The following is a 22,402-nucleotide window of genomic DNA, read 5'->3' as shown; positions in this document are numbered from 1 at the left end:
GATGCTAAGAGGCTGCAGGGTAACTTGGACAGGTTAGGTGAGTGGGCAAATGTATGGCAGTTGCAGTATAATGTGGATACATGTGAGGTTATCCACTTTGGTGGCAAAAACAGGAAGACAGAATATTATCTGAATGGTGACAGATTAGGAAAAGGGAGATGCAACGGGACCTGGGTGTCATAGTACATCAGTCATTGAAGTTTGGCATGCAGGTACAGCAGGCGGTGAAGAAGGCAAATGGTATGTTGGCTTTCATAGCTAGAGGATTTGAGTATAGGAGCAGGGAGGTCTTACTGCAGTTTTACAGAGCATTGGTGAGGCCACACCTGGAATATTATGTTCAGTTTTTGGTCTCCTAATCTGAGGAAGGACATTCTTGTTATTCAAGGAGTACAGCGAAGCTTCACCAGCTTGATTCCTGGGATGGCAGGACTGACATATGAGGAGAGACTGGATCAACTGGGCTTGTATCCACTGGAGTTTAGAAGAATGAGAGGGAATCTCATAGAAACATATAAAATTCTGACGGGATTGGACAGATTAGAGGCAGGAAGAATGTTCCATTTGCTGGGGAGTTCCCGAACCAGGAATCACAGTCTAAGAATAAGCGGTAAGCCATTTAGGACCGAGCTGAGGAGAAACTTCTTCACTCAGAGAGTTGTTAACCTGTGGAATTCTCTACCGCAGAAAGTTGTTGATGCCAGTTCGTTAGATATATTCAAAAGGGAGTTAGATATGGCCCTTACGGCCAAAGGGATCAAGGGGTTTAGACAGAAAGTGGGAAAGGGGTACTGAGGTTGAATGATCAGCCATGATCTTATTGAAAGGCGGTGTAGGCTCAAGGGGCCGAATGGCCTGCTCCTGCACCTAATTTCTATGTTTCTATGATTCGATGTTTCTATATTACAGTATTCAAGCAGCAGTTTACAAAGTACAATTGAGAATTATATTACCTGTTACTGTCCTTTGGGTAGTAGGCATGGCCCATTCCTCATACCTTTTACTCACATATGCTTCTACACCTGTTCGATGTCCTCCTTATCCCTTCTACACTGAGAATGACCCAGGCCTTCTATTGTATGGCCAAAAACCGGAACTGTGGAAACATCCATCCAATCATAGGCACAGCAAGTTCTGTGTTCAGACACAAGCCTTGGGCCTTCTTTATCTACTTTTTAGCCGTAGCTCATGCTTTTTCTCTTGTTTTCTTTTTGGATGGGTGATGATGCAACCCAGGACCATGAGGACCACAAGAGTTCTAACTGAAATAAAACCTAGATTTTAACATACTTTTCCCTAATTCTAACAGATGAGAAACAAATCTAAAGTAATAAACCTATAGTCTAGCAACCTTAATATTAAACTGTAATCTAGCAACGCTTAATGCTGAGAAATAGTACAATGGAATAATATTTGATTATATTTTAACAACTTACAAAAGTTTGCGCATTCCCACAGACATAGAACGAGATAAGAGATAAGTAGACAGCTCTAAGTCTCACTCTGTTCCTTTCCCTTCCCTTCTAACAATAACAAGGCCAGTTATGATACTGCACCTGCCAGAAGTCAGCAGACACCCCAAAGCAGAAGAGTTGTTTTAGAGAAAAGCTTAGGGCCACTGTTGTGTTTGCAATATCTGTTAGACTGAGCACTGTTTAATTCCAAGAGGTATGACCTTGGCTCTGCTATATTAAGGCCCAAAATGACCTCCATCTAGTGGCTAGTGATCTCAAAAGTACATACATGACAATACCCCACTCTGAGATAATAACACAGTCTTTTACAAATTGAGACGGTCCAGTGTTTTACGCTCCTGGGTTGACCGTCTCAGTTCAATTCCAGCCTTGGGTGAGTGTTCAGAGTCTGTTGTGACTGGTGGCTGGGTGGCTGACGTGGTGGGAGTGGCAATGGCCATGTCAGGGATTGAAAGTCCATTTTCATTGAACATGTCAGTGATTGAAAGTCCCGATTCACTGATGACCACTGAGTCCTCTAATGACTGGGGCTAGGTTGGTTGGTTGGTCATCGTCCTCCGACTGTTCGGGTTCGTCTGTGTGCCGCAACTTTGTCTGATCCATATGTTTCCTGCATGTATGCCCATTTTTGAGCTTGACAATAAATACTCTGTTGCCATCCTTGGCCATGACAGTACCAGCGATCCACTTGGGACCCTGACCATAATTCAGAACATAGACAGGATCATTTACAGAAATATCGCGTGACACAGCTGCGCGATCATGATATCTTTGCTGACTTTGTCTTCTATATTCAACATGATTATTCAAGTCAGGGTGTACAAGAGATAGCTTGATCTTAAGACCTCTCTTCATCATTAGTTCAGCAGGTGAGACTCCGGTAAGCATGACCTGTAACTAAGCAGTATGCATGACAGGCGGGTCTGCAGTGATCCTTGGGTTACTCGCTTTATGATTTGGACAGCACGTTCTGCTTGCCCATTGGATGCAGGTTTGAACAGTGCTGACCTTACATGTTTGATACCATTGAGTTTCAGGAACACTTGAAACTCCTGACTGGTGAAGCACGATCCGTTGTCGCTAACAATGATGTCAGGCAGACCATGTGTCGCGAACATGACATTGAGATTCTCAATGGCAGCTGTGGATGTGCTGGATGACATGATTATACACTCTATCCACTTCGAATGTGCATCCACCACAACTAAAAACATCTTCCCCAGGAAGAGACCTGCAAAGTCTATGTGGATCCTGGACCATGGTTTGGACAGCCACGACCACAGACTCAGCGGCGATTCTGCTGGTGCTTTGCTGAGCTGCATGCGAGTGTTGCACTGATGCACACATGATTCCAGCTCAGAGTCAATTCCCGGCCACCATAGATGAGACCTGGTGATGGCTTTCATCATTACAATGCTGAGATGTGTGCTACGTAGCTGACGTATAAATTTCTCTCTCTCTTTCTTGGGCATAACAACACGATTGTCCCAAAGTATACAATCCGACTGAATAGACAGTTCGTCTTTGCGATGAATGTAAGGTATGGTCTCCTCACACATTTTCTTGGGTATGGCAGACCAATCACCTTTGAGGATGCAACTCTCCACCACCGATAAAATTGGGTCCTGACTGGTCCAAGTCTTAACGAGTTGAGCCGTGATAGGGGTTCCTTCACTCTCAAAAGCATCCATAACTGACAATAGGTCTGCCGGTTGTGGCGTTTCCACCTCCGGTGTGGGCAATGGCAGATGGCTCAAAACATTGGCACAATTCTTAGTGCCAGGTCTATGGCGAATGACATAATCATAAGCGGATAATGTCAGCGCCCACCTCTGGATGCGGGATGAAGCATTGGTATTGATACCTTTGTTTTCAGAGAACAGTGAAATGAGCGGCTTGTGATCTGTCACCTGTTCAAACCGAAGACCAAACAGGTACTGATGCATCTTTTTAATCCCAAACACACATGCTAGTGCTTCTTTCTCTATCACGCTGTAGGCTCTTTCCGCTTTAGACAAACTTTTTGAAGCATACACAACTGTTGAAGTTTACCCGACTCATTAGCTTGTTGGAGTACGCAACCACTTCCATATGATGAAGCATCACAGGCCAATATTAAACGTTTACATGGGTCATAATGTACCAGCTGCTTGTTACAGCAAAGCAGATTAGTGGCTTTCTCAAAAGCTGTCTTGAGACGCACCCCACACCCAGTTGTTGCCTTTTCTTAGCAGCATGTGCAGTGGTTCTAATAAGGTGCTCAATTTAGGTAGGAAGTTACCGAAGTAATTGAGTAGACCCAGGAACGAATGCAGCTCCATCACATTCTGCGGTTTGGGTGCATTCTTGATGGCCTTGGTTTTCGCGTCCGAGGGCCTGATCCCGTCAGCAGCAATTTTCCTCCCCAGGAATTCAACCACTGGTGCCATGAAAACGCACTTCGAGCATTTCAGTCTGAGTCCCACTTTTCCCAGACAATGTAGAACGTCTTCCAGGTTGTTCAGATGTTCCTCGGAGTCACAACCTGTGATTAGGGTGTCATGTTGGAACACAACGGTTCTGGGAATGGACTTCAATAGACTTTCCATGTTCCTCTGAAATATTGCTGCAGCTGAGTGAATTCCAAAAAGGCACCTGTGGTAAATAATCAGTCCTTCATGTGTGTTAATGCACGTAAGTCTCTTTGACATCTCGACCAGTTCCTGTTTCATGTAGGCTGACATCAAGTCCAGTTTTGTAAACGACTTGCCCCCGGCTAGCTTTGCAAACAAGTCATCAGCCTTAGGTAATGGATACTGGTCGCCACAGATTCTGACGATGCCATCACTTTTCAGCACAGGAACAATGGGGCTGGCCCAATCATTAAATTCAACCAGTGATATGATCCCTTCATGCTGGAGTCTGTCCAGGTTGATTTCGACCTTCTCCCTCATCATATACGGAACATCCCAAGCTTTATGATGGACGGGTCTTGCATCCGAGTCTACTTGGATCTGCGCTTTGGCTCCCGTGAAGTTGCCGATGCCTGGTTCGAATAGCGAGGTGAACTTGCTCAGTACTTGGGCACATGTATCTTTCTCCAACGACAATGCCTTGATGTTGTTCCAATCGCATCTGATTTTTTTAAGCCAGTTCCTGCTGAACAGCGTTGGTCCATTGCCTGGGACAATCCATAGCAGTAACTCGTGAACCGCACCGTCATATGACACTTTAATTGTGTCACTGCCAATCACCGTTATGAGTTCTTTGGTGTACATACGCAACTTGGCATTGACTGGACTCAGCCTGAGCCTCACAACCTTAGTATCCCACAGCTTGTCAAATGCCTCTGGCTCATTATCGATTGACTCGTCCCTGTGTCCAGTTCCATCGACACTGGCACCCCATTAAATTTCACGTTGATCATTATCGGTTTGCTCTTAGTTAGGAATGAGTACAGTCCATACACTTCCTCCTCTGTTATTTCAGATTGCGTATCTGGATCCGCGCTAGTCTGACCATCATCCACCACGTGGTGTGTCGTAGCACGCTTGCTCATCTGCGGTCACTTGCGCTGGAGATACCCCACTCTCAGACAGCCTTTGCAAATATATTGATTAAATCGGTGCTGCTGGTGCTGGTGATTTCCCCCACAATGCCAACACGGAGAAATCGGATGCATTCCGCTGGCGAATTTTGGGCAGCCACAGGTTTCGCTTATGCTCTGCCATGTGCCGCTCTGCCGAACGCTGAATCAATCATATTTATAGTACTTGCCGCGTTTTTCTTTTTCACTGATATCTGCTTTAGACTTCTATCCGTCGTCATGCATGACTGGGCGATCGTGATGGCCCTGTTCAAGTCCAACGTCTCCACCGCCAGTAGTTTACGCAGGATCACCTCGTGGTTGATGCCGATTACAAAGAAGTCCCGCTGCATGTCTGCCAACACAGCCCCGAACTTACATGGTCCCGCTAGACGTCTCAGGTCAGCAATGAATTCCGCCGCAATCTGGCCCTCTGAGCAAACATGTGATTAACATCTGTATCTCGAGATGATGATGCCTTCGTCTGGCTTAAGATGGTCCTGTACCAGTGTACACAATTCTTCATACATCTTCTCTGTTGGACTCACAGGCAGGAGTAGATTCTTATCAGACCATATATTTTTGAACCGCAAACTGTGAGGAACACCACCCGGCGTCGATCTGCGTCGCCGAATTCCTCTATTTTGTTGGCCACGAAGAACTGGCTCAAACGGATCACAAAGTCTGCCCAATCTTCTCCTTCCACAAATTGCTCCAACAATCCAATTGTGCTCATTTTTGCATGCAAAGGTTCTTGTTGCCTCGTCACCAAATGTTATATATGCAATAACTGTTAGACTGAGTACTGTTTAACTCCAAGAGGTATGACCTTGGCTCTGCTTTATTAAGGCACAAAGTGACTAATATACAAAATGGGCTGCCTTATACATGGGCTGCACTCAGGCGTGCAGCCCAATGGCCTCCAACAGTGACAAGGTCCCACACAAGAGATTAGTGTTATGTCCAGAATAAAGTAATATGATTGAATACTATAGACGTGAGTAAGTGTGACCTTATTCTCTTTATTCTAACTCCAGAGTGTTGGTACAGCATGGGAGGCCTGCTTATATACATTGCTCCCAAGGGATGCTGGGATCCCTTGGGACTCCAACAGATACACCCTCTGTTGGTGGTAGAATGTTGGTTACATAGGATTGCATACATAATATCACTCGCTCCCAAAGTCAATAGTACACTTATTTACAGGTTGAGACGATCTGGGGCTTTTCGCTCACTAGTCGATCGTCAAGGTGTAAATGCAGGTGCAAGTGAGTCGATTGGTTCTTTGCTGGGCTGCTGCGCAGCTGGCCTTGCTGGGCTACTGGGGATGATGAGTTCAGCTTCGTGGTCAACCGTGATGTCGGTTGCCACTTGTGCGTGTGTCGGAGGGTCAAAGTTGGTGGTGTCCTCTTCAGGTTGCTCGTGGCTGTCTGTGAATTGCAGTTTGGTTTGGTCCAAATGCTTTCTGCAAGTTAGTCCATTTGCAAGTTTGTCCTGAAACACCCTACTCCCTTCTTTGGCTATGACAATGCTAGCAAGCCATTTGGGACCATGTCCATAGTTGAGTACAAATACAGGATAATTGCCTTCAATATCGCGTGACAAATTTGCGCGATCATGGTACATGCTTTGTTGATGCCGCCTGCCCTCGACATGATCATGGAGATCAGGGTGGACGAGAGAGAGCCTTGTTTTGAGCGCCCTTTTCATGAGCAGTTCGGCTGGGGGAACCCCAGTGAGCGAGTGGGATCTGGTGCGGTAGCTGAGCAGGACTCGGGACAGGCGGGTCTGCAGAGAGCCTTCTGACACTCGTTTCAAGCTTTGCTTGATGGTTTGGACTGCCCGTTCTGCCTGGCCGTTTGATGCGGGCTTGAATGGGGCAGATGTGACGTACTTGATCCCACTGTGGGTCATGAATTCCTTTAATTCAGCGCTGGTGAAGCACGGCCAATTGTCGCTGACAAGGACATCAGGCAGGCCTTGCGTGGCAAACATGGCTCGTAGGCTTTCGATGGTGGCAATGGACGTGCTTACAGACATTATTACACACTCAATTCATTTTGAATCAGCATCTACAACAACCAAAAACATTTTGCTTAGAAATGGGCCAGTGAAGTCATTGTGGATCCTAGACCACAGTTTGGAGGGCCAGGACCACAAATTTAGCGGTGTCTCCCTGGGTGCATTGCTCAGTTGAGAGCAAGTGTTGCATTGGCGCATGCAAGACTCCAAATCTGAGTCGATGCCGGGCCACCACACATGGGATCTGGCTATAGCTTTCATCATTACTATGTCTGGGTGGGTACTGTGTAGGTCACGTATGAACGTTTCCCTGCCTTTCTTGGGCAAAACCACGCACAAAAGACAGTCCACCTGTATGGACATTTCATCTTTACACCGCTGAAATGGTTTGATTTCTTGATGCATCTCTGCTGGGATGCTGGACCAGCTCCCATGGAGGACACAATTTTTTTACAAGGGACAGTAAAGGATCCTGGCTAGTCCAGGTCCTGATCTGGTGGGCCGTAACGGGTGACTTTTCGTTTTCAAATGCATCCATCACCAAGAGCAAGTCTGCAGGCTGTGCCATTTCCACCCTGGTGGTGGGCAATGGTAGCCGACTGAGGGCGTCAGCGCAGTTGTCTGTGCCTGGCCAGTGGCGGATTACATAGTTACATGCAGACAGCGTGAGCGCCCATCTTTGGATGCGAGCAGAGGCATTGGTGTTGATACATTTGCTCTCTGAGAATAGCGATATGAACGGTTTATGGTCAGTTTCTAACTTGAACTTAAGCCCAAAGAGATATTGATGCTTTTTTTTTACCCCGTAAATGCATGCCAGAACTTGTTTTCAATCATGCTGTCAGCCCTTTCGGCCTTGGACAAACTTTTGGACACATAAGCGACCAGGTGCCATATTCCCAATTCGTTTGCTTGTTGTAACACACACCCGACCCCGTACGAAGACGCATCGCAAGCTAGCACTAAACATTTACAAGGATCATTCAGGACAAGCAGTTTGTTGAAACATAACAGATTTCGCGCTTTCTCAAAAGCTGTCTCTTGTGATTTCCCCCATACCCAGTCATCTCCCTTGCGGAGCAACGTGTGTAGAGGTTCCAGCAAGGTGCTTAACCCGGGTAGGAAATTACCAAAATAATTGAGGAGTCCCAGGAACGACCGCAGCTCCATCACGTTCTGTGGCCTCTGCGCGTTCTTGATGGCCTCCGTCTTGGCGTCGGTGGGTCTGATGCCGTCTGCCGCGATTCTTCTCCCTAAGAACTCGACCTTTGGCGCCAGGAAAACACACCTGAATCCCACATGATCAAGCCAACTTAGAACCTCTTGCAGGTTCTGCAAGTGTTTGATGGTGTCCAGACCTGTGACTAGTATATCGTCCTGGAAAAACGCGGTGCACGGAATCTGTTGTGTATGGAGAAAGAGTCAGACTGAACAATGTGAGCTCAAAGTAACGTGCGACCTTAGTTTTTTATTGTAGGTCTCCTGATTGCCTCTCCAACCTGTGAAGCCTTCTTAAATATCTGTGCTCCCAAGGGATTATGGGATCCCTTGGGACTCTGGGGAATGAGCACTCTGGTGGCTGTACAGAGTAAATACAAGTCCACAGATATAACAACATTCCCCCCCAAAGTCAATATTGTAACTATTTACAATGTGAGTCGATCTGGGGCCCTTCTTGCCCTGGTTGATCGTCTCAGTGTGAAAGCTGGTGTTGTTGAATCATTTGTTGGGCCCTCGATGGGCTGCTGTGCAGCTTGCCTTGCTGGGCTGCCTGGTGTGTTGGGCCCTGCTGGGCTGCTGTGGATGATGGGTACTGCTTTGTGGTCAACCATGATGTCGGTTGCCACTGGTGTGTGTGTTGGGGGATCAAAAAAGGTAGAGTCCAAATTGCTCAGGATAGTCCGTGAATCTGAGTTTGATTTGGTCTAAGTGTTTCCGGTGAATGAGTCCATTTGAAAGTTTGACCCGAAACACCCTGTTCCCCTCTTTGGCCATGACATTGCCGAGAAGCCACTTGCGACCTTGTCCATAATTTAGTACAAATACAGGATAATTGACTTCAATCTCGCGTGACACAATTGCGCTATCATGGTATGCACTTTGTTGAAGCTGCTCTCTACTGTTCATGTAGATCAGGGTGAATTAACGAGAGCCTTGTCTTAAGTGCTCTTTTCATGAGCAGTTCAGCAGGTGGGATCCCAGTGAGTGAGTGGGGTCTCGTGCGGTAGCTAAGCAGGACTCGGGATAGGCGAGTCTGCAGTGAGCCTTCAGTTATCCTCTTCAAGCCTTGCTTGATGGTTTGCACTGCTCTCTCTGCCTGACCATTGGATGCTGGTTTAAACGGGGCAGATGTGACATGTTTGATCCCGTTACAGGTCATGAATTCTTTGAACTCAGCACTGGTAAAACATGACCCGTTGTCGCTCACCAGGACATTGGGTAAGCCGTGTGTGGCAAACATGGCCCGCAGGCTTTCAGTGGTGGCAGCGGATGTGCTAGCCGACATTATCTCACATTCAATCCACTTGGAGTACGCATCTACAACCACAAGGAACATTTTACCCAAGAACGGGCTTGCATAGATGACGTGTACCCTAGACCATGGTTTGGAGGGCCAAAACCATAAACTTAGCAGTGCCTCCCTGGGTACATTGCTGATTTGCGAGCATGTATTACATCTGTGAATGCAGGATACAGGGCTACCAAAGGTGGGATCTGGCTATCGCTTTCATCATTACGATGCCTGGGTGGGTACTGTGGAGGTCATTGATGAAGGTGTCTCTGCCTTTCTTGGGGACCACTACTTGATTGCCCCACAGAAGGCGGTCTGCCTGTATAGACATTTCATCTTTGCGCCACTGGAATGGCTTTATCTCTTCCTGCATTTCCACTGGGACACTGGACCAGCTCCCGTGAAGCACACAGCTTTTGACTAGAGATAATAAGAGGTCCTGGCTTGTCCAGGTTTTGATCTGCCAGGCAGTGATGGGTGATTGCTCACTCTCAAATGCTTCCATAACCATGGTTAGATCTGCGGGCTGCGCCATTTCCACCCCCGTGGTGGGCAATGGCAGCCCACTGAGAGCATTGGCGCAGTTTTCTGTGCCTGGCCTGTGGCGGATGGCGTAGTTGTATACGGATAACGTGAGCACCTATCTCTGGATGTGGGCCGATGCGTTGGTATTTATCCCTTTACTCTCGGAAAACAGGGATATAAGTGGCTTATGGTCAGTTTCCAATTCGAATTTTAGCCCAAACAGTTTTGATGCATTTTCTTTACCCCATAGACACATGCTAACGCTTCTTTTTCAATCATGCTGTAGGCTCCCTCGGCCTTAGACAGACTCCTGGATGCATAAGCAACTGGTTGCAGTTTCCTGAAATCATTAGCTTGTTGCAATACACACCCTACGCCATATGACGACGCATCACATGCTAATACCTACCGCTTACATGGATCATACAACACAAGCAATTTATTTGAACATAACAATTTTCTCACGTTTACAAAGGCATTTTCTTGGCTTTTGCCCCAAAGCCATTTGCCCCCTTTTCGTAGTAAGACATGTAATGGTTCTAGCAGGGTGCCGAGACCCGGTAAGTAGTTACCAAAGTAGTTCAAGAGTCCCAGAAACGACCGCAGCTCTGTCATGTTCTGTGGCCTCGGTGCGTTCTTGATTTCCTCCGTCTACGCATTGGTGGGCCTGATGCCGTCTGCCACAATCCTCCTTCCCAGGAACTCCACTTCAGGCACCAGGAAAATGCACTTCGAGCATTTGAACCTGAGCCCCACGCGGTTGAGTATTTGCACTACTCGTTCCGCCTGGCCGTTTGAGGCCAGCTTGAACGGTGCCGTTCTGACATGGTTGATTCCATTGCTTGCCATGAAGTCCTGGAATTCAGTGCTTGTGAAGCACGGGCCATTGTCGCAGACCAAGACATCCGGTAGACCGTGGGCGGCGAACATTGCCCATAGACTTTCTACCATGGCAGAGGATGTGCTTGAATTTAAAATGGCACACTCAATCCATTTGGAGTAGGCGCCTACTACAACCAAAAACATTTTTCCCATGAAAGGACCTGCGTAGTCCACATGGATGCGTGATGATGGCTTGGCGAGCCAGGACCAGGGGCGAAGGGGGGCTTCCCTGAGTGCGTTGCCCAGCTGAGCACACGTGTTGCACCTGCGAACACAAAGTTCCAGGTCTGCATCTATCCCTGGCCACCAAACATGTGACCTGGCAATTGCCTTCATCATGACAATGCCCGGGGGCACATTGTGAAGTTCTCTGATAAACACCTCTCTGCCCCTCTGGGGCATGACTACTCAGTTTCCCCACGGTAGGCAATCGGCCTGAATCGAGAGTTCATTCTTGCGCCTATGAAACGGTTTAAATTCCTCAGAGCATGCCCCGTACTTGGCTGCCAATCCCCATTCAGGACACATTTCTTAACTAAAGACAGTAGCGGGTCTTTATTTGTCCAGACTTTAATCTGACGGGCTGTCACAGGTGAGCCTTCGCTTTCAAAAGCTTCAACAGCCATGACCATCTCAGCATCATGCTCAGTAGCCCCCTCAGTCGTGGCTAGTGGGAGCCTGCTGAGTGCATCGGCACAGTTTTCAGTGCCCAGTCTGTGTCGAATTGCATTGTCATAGGCGGCTAACGTAAGTGCCCACCTCTGTATGTGGGCCGATGCATTCGCATTTATGGCCTTATTGTCGGCCAAAAGGGACGTTAGGGGTTTGTGATCTGTCTCCAGTTCAAATTTCATGCCAAACAGGTACTGGTACATTTTTTTTACTGCATATACACATGCTAGCGCTTCCTTTTCTACCATCCCGTAGCACCTTTCTGCCTGGGACAGACTTCTGGAGGTATAAGCTACTGGCTGTAACTGACCATTGGCATTCACATGCTGCAACACACACCCGACCCCATAGGACGACGCATCGCACGTTAGAACAAGTTTCTTACACGGGTCATATAACGTTAACAGTTTGTTGGAGCACAACAAGTTGCGTGCTCTATCAAAAGCCTTTTCATGGCTTTCCCCCCAGGCCCAATCGCGACCTTTGCATAGGAGCACATTTAGCGGCTCTAACAGCGTGCTCAATTTGGGAAGAAAGTTACCAAAATAGTTCAGGAGCCCCAGGAACGAATGCAGCTCCGTCGTGTTACGGGGTCTGGGTGCTCTCTGGATCGTTTCCGTTTTGGATGCAGTGGGTCTGATCCCGTCTGTTGCTACCCTCCTCCCCAGGAATTCTACCTCTGGAGCTAAGAAGACGCACTTCTCCTTTTTCAGTCGCAGCCCTACCCGATCCAGTCTGCGTAGCACTCCTCCAGGTTGTGGAGGTGTTCTTCAGTATCGTGACCATGATGAGGATGTCGTCTTGAAAAACTACCATCCTTGGAATCGACTTGAGGAGGCTTTCCATATTTCACTGAAAGATCGCGGCGGCCGAACGAATCCCGAACGGACATCTGTTATACTCAAACAACTCCTTGTGTGTCGTGATGGTGGTCAGCTTCTTCGACTCACTCGCCAGCTCCTGGGTCATGTAAGTTGAAGTTAGGTCCAATTTTGAAAAAAGTTTGCCACCGGATAGCGTTGCAAAGAGGTCCTCTGCTCTCGGTAGCGGGTACTGGTCTTGGAGTGACACCCGATTGATGGTGGCCTTGTAATCGCCACATAGCCTAACCGACCCATCCGCCTTGAGCATTGGCACGATCGGGCTCGCCCAGTCACTGAATTGGACTGGCGAGATGATGCCTTCCCTCAGCAGGCGGTCCAATTCGCATTCTATCTTTTCTCGCATCACGTACGGCACCGCTCTGGCCTTGTGGTGTGCTGGCCTGGTGTCCGGGTTTATGTGAATCATTACCTTGTCCCCCATGAAAGTGCTGATGCCGGGTTGAAATAATGAGTCAAATTTGTCCAGGTCCTGTGAGCATGATACTCGCTCCACAGAAGAAATTGCATTGACATCGCCCCATTTCCAGTTCGTGACAGCAAGCTAACTCCTCCCCAGTAGAGCGGGACCGTCCCCCGGGACAATCCAGAGTGGCAACCTGTTCTCCGAATCTTTGTGGATCACGATTACCGTGGCGCTGCCAAGCATCGGAATGATCTCCTTTGTATATGTCCGCAGCTGTGCGTCATTCGGCAATAATTTTGGCCTCCTGGCCTTGGACACCTCCAACCTTTCAAACTGTTTGATACTCATCAGGGACTGGCTGGCTCCCGCATCTAACTCCATTAATACTGGGATGCCATTGAGGAGCACTTTCATCATTATCGGTGGCATCCTGGTATATGAACTGTATATGTGCTCCACATCAACTCGCTGAACTTCAGCTTCCAGCGATTTCCCCCTGTATTCATTTGGCCTCGTAGGGCTTACATCGGGCCCGTCCTCCTCATACATCAACCTAGCTGCAGGCTTCCTGCACATACGCGCCAAGTGACCGCTGACGTTGCAGTTTCTGCAGTTATATTGCTGAAACCTGCAAGCTCTGGCTGGGTGTTTGCCTCCACACCTCCAGCATGAGCTGGAGGCCCCGTTGTTGGAAACAAAAGGTCCATTACCAGTTGATCGTCTTTGACTGTCTCTGTAACTGTTCTTAAGTGGACCATTAACAGGTGTTGATGGCCCCATTACTGGCCGCATTGTCCATTGTGATGGCATGAATCGCCGTTCAGCTAGCCATTGTCTCTGTTGAATTTCCCCCTTTGGGTTCGACTACATGCTGGCGCATGCCCGATTGCCCTTGCCTGCCTATAGAACTGTGTGCCGCATTAACAATGTTGACATCCTGGTCGTTTGCCGCATTTGAGCCAAGATTTTTGTCATACATCATTCTGGTCTCTACCTCCCTTGAGATAAATGTCTGGGCTATCAGAGCCGCCGCTTCCAAGGTCAAGTCTTTGGTCTCAGTCAATTTCCTGAAAACCCCAGCGTGCCCAATGCCCTCAATAAAAAATTCTGGCAGCATCTCCGCTCTGCATGCATCTGTGAACTTACATAGGCTCGCCAGTCGCCGGAGATCTGCCACGAAGTCAGGAACGCTTTGCCCTTCCAACTGCCGTTGCGTGTAAAACCGGTGTCTCACCATGTGCATGCTACTCGCCGGTTTAAGGTGTTCCCCGATCAACTTACTGAGCTCTTCAAACATCTTGTCCACCGGATTCTCTGACGCTAGAAGGTCCTTCATCAGGGAGTACGTTCTGGATCCACAAACCGTCAGGAGATGAGCCCTGCGTTTGTCGGCCAAATCATGTCCCAACCATTCCTTAGTGACGAAACTTTGCTGTAGTCTCTCAATAAAGTCATTCCAATCATCACCAACACAGTACCTCTCTTCTGTGCTGCTAGTGGACATGCTCGCGTGGTTTATAGTGATGTGATTTCAGTTTAAAGGATATGACTTAGATTGTACTTTCGGAACAGTGCAATCACATATAAATATACCAAATGTTTATGATGGATGTTCAAAATGTTGGGCACTCCTGAACTGGCCATGGGGTTCTCGTCTATTAGGCCACTTTTGGAAGTCCCATTAAGAATTGTCCCGCAAGGAGGACTGGATTACTAGACGTTTTTCAGATCCTCTGATATATCTCCTGTTAACTGATGAGTCTGATGTAGATGCCAGAGGTTTTCGCTAAACTGGCTGCAGCGTAGGATGGTTTGGTTGAAACCAGTTAGTTGCTGCAGCTGCTGTGTGACTTAACATGTTTCTCATGTTCTGCTCAAATTACACCATATGTGCTTGAAATGAGACACCAGCATGCAGACTAGCATAGTGCCATTGTGGCCTATCCAGTGCCATGCTGTCCCAGTCATCAGTGGCAATATTACAGGTCTTGAGGTTGTTTTTTGAGGTAGGACGCAAGCCTCCTGAACTGTGCCTAGCCTAACAAAACTGTGCTTCATTCAGCATTGCTTCAAAGCTGGCTATACTGGCTTTTGCCACGGTGCATGTTATCAATCACAAATGACACCTGTGGAATCTGTTGCATTTCTTTCTGTGGCTTTGTGACTTTCATTCAAACATGAGAGGTGGAAGCATTACTGACATATCATCAAGGTGATGACATATTGAATTCATTTCTCTTTGTAAGCATATTCAGTTTACGTTGATGTCAAGAAAATTTTATTTATCTTTTTCATTGATATATTTAATGCTGCGTGCATTGTTAAAGAACATATTTCCCACAGTGATTGCCTGAGATACATCACTCAGTTCACAACACTAATGAAGATATTGAAGATGCTGACATGTACACAAGCTCCATTTTCTTGTGACTGATGCTGCTTCCATAGCTCTTCACTGCGGCCAGCAATAAATTGGTGATCAGTTACATGTTTTCTTGCCTGTGTGCCTCCATTGCCCAGTTTCATTAGCTGTTCAGATGCCTAAAATGTGTTCAATGATTACAGAAACAGGGAATAAAGAAGATCTAATGGTTACGGTTTGGGACAGCGCAACCTTGACCATCCAGTGTGACAGACTCGTCATGCAATACAGAGAGGGTACTGTCACATTATCCAACATAAATGTTGTGGATAAGCCCCACATCTGGGCGAGGAAGATCAATGAGATTCAAGCATTTGATGCCACAGAGGTCATTTAGAAGGAGTCTCACTGTTCAACCTGGTAACAGGAGCTCGCATCTATAAATTGATGATGATTGGGTAATTACATAGAAACATAGAAAATAGGTGCAGGAGTAGGCCATTCGGCCCTTTGAGCCTGCAGCACCATTCAATAAGATCATGGCTGATCATTCCCTCAGTACCCCTTTCCTGCTTTCGCTCCATACCTCTTGATTCCTTTAGCCATCAGGGCCATATCTAACTCCCTCTTGAATATATCCAATGAACTGGCATCAACGACTCTCTGTGGCAGGGAGTTCCACAGGTTAACAACTCTCTGAGTGAAACAGTTTGAGCCACATGGTCATGAAAAATTGGAACTGACCAATGTAACTCACTCCTCCACTCTGAGAAGGCGCTGATCCTAATAAGATATTAATAAAAAGGATAATTAACACATTATTAATATTAATTAGAATCAAATTTTCTTGTGAGAAAAAAGTTCTGAAATATTTAGAGTCCAAGAGTCTCTTTGCATTCAGCTTTGGAATTTAATATCCCCATAAATTATTATTGTCCACACTATTGTAGTCTAATAAAAATGACAATAGTGTGACAGATTTTTGTTACATTTTCAGGGTCAACCTGGAAAACAAGGACCAACCGGTTCTCCTGGTGAAAGAGGACCTTCAGGCCCTACTGGTCCACATGGTGCACATGGCCCACCTGGTGAATCTGGTCAGGATGTAAGTAAATATTCACATTGCCTGAATCTTAACTTTATCAAGTTTATGCTTGTAGAATTCCAGTTATTTACATCATTCGTTCATTTGAAAGAAAACAGAGTTGGATTTATATAGCACCTTTTATGACCTCAGGACATCCCAAATTGATTTACAGCCAATAAAGCACTTTTGAAGTGTAGTCACTGTTGTAATGTGGGAAATAGTGCCATGGATCATTTAAGTGCACCTCAGAGGGCAGACAGGGCCTCGATTTAAGGTCTCATCTGACAGCAACTCTGGCAGGGTAGCATGCCCTCAGTACGGCACTTTTAGTGTCAGCCTGGAGTAAGAGCTCAAGTCTCTGGACTTGAACCCACAAACTTTTGACTCAGGGGCGAGAGTGCTACTCACTGAGCCACAGTTCAGCACGCTTAGTTATTCCATGTTGTGTTTTACTTTGCACTTTTGGTAATTAGTTGATCTCTTTTTTTCTTAGGGTATGCCAGGAGTCGATGGCAGTCTTGGACGTGATGGTCGTGCAGGAGAGATGGTAAAATGAAACAAAACATTCCATAAATAAACTATAAATTCTAGTGAGCTTCTGTTATTTTATTTGCACTATGTGCATCACAGGTCACATGGAAGAATTACAGATTTTTTTTCCAAACTATCCATTGTCTTGTTCCTCTGGTAACCAGCCTTGTTTTCTGTGCAGGGAGATCGTGGTGATCCTGGACCTGCAGGTGTCCCAGGTGTACAGGGTGGCCCTGGAGCTCCGGGTCCCGTTGGTCCAACTGGAGAGCCAGGCGCTAGAGGTGAAACCGTAAGTTTCCTATTATTAAACATCTAATGGCAATGCTTTCCTGAGAATGCTTTTTTTATCAGTAAAGGGCTACCATTCTCCTCTTTGTGTTAAATTGGGGAAAATGGCAGTATGATAATAAACCTGCATTATAATTGTGATTTTGGTAACATTAACAAATGGAAAAAAAAACTTCCCGATACCTTCATGAATAATTTACACCAAGAATTGGAAATAACTGTTTCATTATTGAATAAACGAGTTGTCCCACTGATTTAGCAATGTTAAAATCCCAGATTTTACTTGTCCTTGCTAATAATTGATACTTTGAGGAAGAACCACAGTTCAGCACATTTAGTACTCTATGTTGTGTTATAGTTTGCACCTTTGGTAATTAGTTGATCTCCTTTTTTCTTAGGGTATTATCTCACCACCGCTTCACTCGATCCTTCCACGGCCTCTAAATTGTCAGAATGCTTGTCCAACATTCAGTTCTGGATGAGCAGAAATTTTCTCCAATTAAATATTTGGAAGTCCGAAGCCATTGTCTTTGGTCCCCGCCACAAACTGCGTTCTCTAGCCACCGACTCCATTCCTCTCACTAGCATCTGTCTGAGGCTGAACCAGACTGTTCACAACCTAGGTGTGAATTTTGACCCTGAAATGAGCTTCCAGTCACATATCCATGGCATAACTAAAACCGCCTATTTCCATCTCCGTAACATTACCCATCTCCGCCCCTGCCTCCGCTTATCTGCTGCTGAAACTCTCATGCATGCCTTTGTTACCTCTAGACTTGACGGGGCTGAAATTCAGGGCGACCAGAAAGCTGGAGCACCTATCTTTATCTTGAAGTTTTTCTGCCGGGTTCGTTGAGGTGGCCTTTCTGTTCATTTTCGGCACTGAGTATTTTTTTCTACGTTGGTCCGGAAGTTGATCATAGTGGGGGCGGAAGTGCGGCACTAACTGAGGCTGAGGGCTGGAAGTTGGGTGGGATCAGGTCTCCACCACTGTCACTCAGCAGCAGAGCGGTGGTAACGTCACAGCGCATGTGAATCACCATGCTCTCTCTCCTCTGTTAAAGGGGAGAGAAACGAGCATTTTTTATCTTCAGCCACTGGGCCACCAGAGAGGGTTTCGGCCAGGCCAGCAGCCTGGCACCCAAGAGGGGGTGCCAGGCTGCCTGTTGGCGACCCGGCCGAACCTGTGGGCACTATTTTGCCGGCCGATCGGGAAGTCGGCCAGCAAAAATAAGGATATGGTGGCTGTGGCAGTGGGCCCTCCCCTTGAAGGGCCGCCACGCTGCCGGGCCACACACAGTGAGGATAAGGTGCACCAACAGAAAAAGCTGTCGGGGGCACTGCTCGGCGGGGGAATGATTTTTTGCAGTGAATTTAGGGCGGTGCATTCTGCAGGCGAGGGAGAGCGGTGTGCTTTGATGACGCACTTGCACTGGTCATCAGCACTGGGGCGGAATTGGGGACAAGCCAAAAATTCCCCAACCTGAATTTGGGTCGGGCTCCCATTGGACTGCAATGTGGCAGCCACTCGATTGCGCCGCATGGCCAATGCTAAACAGCGGAAACGGGCCTTATTCGGGACCTGAATTTTGTCCCCGACTACTTCAACACATTCCTAGCTGGCCTCCTACACTCTACCCTACGTAAACTTGAGGTCATCCAAATCTCGGCAACCTGGGTCCTAACTCGCACCAAGTCCCTCTCACACATCGCCCTCGCTGTGCTCGCTGACCTACATTGTTTCCCGGTTAAGCAACACCTCGATTTCAAAACTCTCATTCTTGTTTACAAATCCCTCCATTGCCCTCACCCCTCCCTATCTCTGTAATTTCCTTTAGCCTTACAACCCTCCATATCTGTGCTCGCCAAATTCTGCCCTCTTGAGCATCCCTGAGTATAACTGCTCAACCATTGGTGGCCGTGCCTTCAGCTGCCTCGGCCCCAAGCTCTGGAACTCCCTCCCTAAACCTCTCCATCTTTCTACCTTTCTTTCCTCCTTCAAGACGCTCCTTAAAACTTATCTCTTTAAACAAGCTTTTGGTCATCTGCAGTAATTTCTTCTTATATTTCTTATGTCAAAATTACCTTTTTTCTTATAACAGTCCTGTGATGCACCTTGGAATGTTTTACCACGTTAAAGGCACTACATAAATACAAGTTGTTGTTGTTGAGTGAGTTTGGAACCTATTTATCATTGAACCAGATAATCTTTAAAACTACATCTTATTTTTATTTAATTAATTACTCCCATGCATATGTTTAGCCAACCTATGCATTACATATTGTTTTAAATTGTAACATTTTGATTGAGATTCATGTAAAAAAATACATAGAAAAAACCTGTCAGGAAGTAAGAGTTAACTGACAGCCAAGACAGGGGTAGATTTTAACTTTCACCACCGGGCGGGACACAAATGGCAGCAGATTGGTCACCCATTATACATCTCACCTGATGTTCCTTTCCCTTGACTTGAATGGAAAGGGGTTCAAAATAATCGCTGATCCACTGCCATCAATGTTTCCACCTAACGGCAAAAGTAACAACCTACCCTAGTGTTTTTAAAATGTTCCTAATATTTGATATATTCATCCATTAAATAATGCCAACATTCTTGGATGTGCACTTTTTATATGGTTAAGATAACTCTGTTTCCCCCTTTTTCTTCAAAGGGCTCTCGTGGCCCATTGGGTCCCTCCGGTCGAGTTGGGTCGCGAGGACTACCAGTAAGCTGTTTAAGTTATCATTATTCAGTATTTGTACAATGAACGCAGGACCTGATTTCTGTTCTATCCAGATGAAGTCTTGATTGATCCAGGATTCATGACGTGCAGTCTTATACTAATGACATCTCAATCTCAGCATATTTATTTTAAATACAATCTTCAATAACAATCATAATGGGGCTGAATTTGCTGTTCCTATGGGCCCTTAGGGACCCCGCAAGCTCTGGGTTTAGGCATGCACTGCGCATGTGCTGAAACCCGGAATTGGAGATCTGTCAAGAATCCACTTGACAGATCATATGAATCCGAAAGAAAAGGGCCTCCGCGGGCCCAACTTCTGCCCAGCGAATGCCCTTGAAATTTTTATGCCTGGTAAAAGAAGGCGTAAGGCCTGTTTTGGCCTGCTTTTACCTGCGTAAGAGTTTTAAAAAATAAACATTTTAGCAGTCATTTATACATTAAAAACCCTGTCCAATAAGTTAAGTTTATTTTTAGCCCCGTTAAAACATATGAAAAAAACGCAAGACATTTTTTTTGTTTAAAATATTTAATTAAATGGCATTTTTATTAATTTTAAATATGCAATATTTAAAAAAAAAATTATTTCATGTGTTTGTGTATTTTTTAAGTGATTCCCATTCATACTTATGAGGTGTCGTTCTTTTATTGGTTGGGCCGGCCCACGTGATCTCAGGGGTGCTTGTGAACCGCATGCGCCCTAGGGATATGTGGGCCTCTGCCCATGGGTACCTGGAGAGGCCCAGGACTACGAATCTATGAACCTTTCGGACCACCAGGTAAATGAATAAATTTTTTGGAGGCATCCGCCCGCCAGAAGCCTCTGACCGAATTTCCACCCCAATATATTTGCTGATCTCGATTCACTCTATGATTTTACAAAGTACTTAAGGGGATTTTTAGAAAATGTTCGTTTTATACGTAACAAAGACAATGCATTCGTAGACCTGAGTTTTACAAGAGTAAGAATTGTCTCACCTTTGAGACATGGATTTGAGATTGAGATGCGACAGTTCTGTTAATGTTCACTGTCGTTACCCCCTCTGAAACAGATCACAACTTCAGGATGTAGCGCATGTGCATCTAAACACTAAAATCCTGAAGTTGCAGTCAGTCATTCACTGCTCCAACACTGGCTGAGCTGTGGACCCTCCCCCCTGCATAGCTGGCAATCAGTAGAATCAGTGAAACTGACAAAAACTTTGTTTTTCCCCCAGTAACATCACAGTTAAGAACACTATTAAATGTTAAGCCTTGTTGGAATAGGTGTAACTGGGGTTTTAATAGTGTATGTACTAATAAACAAACGTTCTGGCCCTGATAAACTAATTTTTATATTTGTGGGTGTCTCCATTATGTTAAAAATTACAATTTAAAAAAAATTAAAATTAAAAAAAAAAAGTTTTTTCATGATTTTTCAGCTTTTACCTTATCTCCATGTGAGAGTACTAATCTTTATTTGGCTCTCTGTAACATTTTTAAAAGTCTGGATAAAAACAGCTTCTCATTTCCTGGTTTCCAGTCTGAGAATTCTGCACTGTGATTGGCTGCTTAGACAGCTTGTTGACGTCACAGCACATCGCACTGCGAATTCCCACCACAGAGCGCTGCAATCAATTGAATGTCGAAAAAGACAAACTTCTCACCACAGAGATCACTGTGGGCAGCTTTCTTCGGGGCCAGTGACAAGTGCCTTTGCTTTACTGCTGACTGCAAATTTCAGACCATACTGTACTTAAAGATAAAAATAAGTGTACTTAAAGATAAAAATAGACTCATTCCAGCCTTCCAATATAAAACCACGATTAGACATGTACGGACATGAATCCAGACTTGAACCATGTTCACTGATTATAGACACAAAAGTCTTTTACACGTTGAGAAAACCATGTGAAGATTGTTGCGATACAACTCTTGTTATATATCAAAACATTCAGAATAGTTGTATGATTTAGAATAACTTATCAACTTACATCATCTGCTGTTGCAATTCTGGAACAGCAGTGTTCATATTGATTTATCATTATAAATGATTATAGCTGATCTATAACTCTTTCCAAAGAAACTGAAGGGAGTGAAATTGACCTTCGCCAGTAACATAATACCAGCTCATTACTGATCGACAGCAAGTTTTTACACTGCGTCCAAATTTCTTTTCTTCCGACTTAAATGGAAATGAAAATCTGGCTGGGTGCAAAATGGGTGCCGATTCGCTATCAGCTAATTTTGCACTACTGACGAAGACCAATTTTGCCACTTGGGGGAATTGAGTTCAAAGACAAATAGATCCCTTTGATATTTACAATCTAGGCAAGAAACAAAAGACAAAAGAATGTCAGGTCAGCAGGACTGTGCATGGGAAGAGCTTCATGTGGTTTGGAGAGGCCATAAGAATTGTATAAGATCTAAGGCTTTGAACTAGCAATAGGTAGACAATAAATATTCCACAAGC

General features: G+C 45.8%; 1 protein-coding gene across 4 annotated transcripts in view; it reads left to right on the top strand.

The window, feature by feature from the left end:
• Nucleotides 1–22,402, top strand: part of LOC139259907 (collagen alpha-2(V) chain-like) — a 516,763-nt gene that overhangs the window by 472,782 nt on the left and 21,579 nt on the right. For all 4 annotated transcript variants that reach the window (XM_070875841.1, XM_070875843.1, XM_070875842.1 and 1 more), the window contains 4 exons: nt 16,300–16,407; nt 16,883–16,936; nt 17,102–17,209; nt 19,879–19,932. In XM_070875841.1, the coding sequence (XP_070731942.1) occupies nt 16,300–16,407; nt 16,883–16,936; nt 17,102–17,209; nt 19,879–19,932 (324 nt within the window). The remainder of the gene's footprint in view (nt 1–16,299; nt 16,408–16,882; nt 16,937–17,101; nt 17,210–19,878; nt 19,933–22,402) is intronic.

This window comes from Pristiophorus japonicus, chromosome 3 (assembly GCF_044704955.1).
Source record: "Pristiophorus japonicus isolate sPriJap1 chromosome 3, sPriJap1.hap1, whole genome shotgun sequence".
NCBI classification, from domain to species: Eukaryota; Metazoa; Chordata; class Chondrichthyes; family Pristiophoridae; genus Pristiophorus; species Pristiophorus japonicus.
Note: the sequence above shows the minus strand (reverse complement) of the source record. Positions and strands in the feature narration are given on the sequence as shown.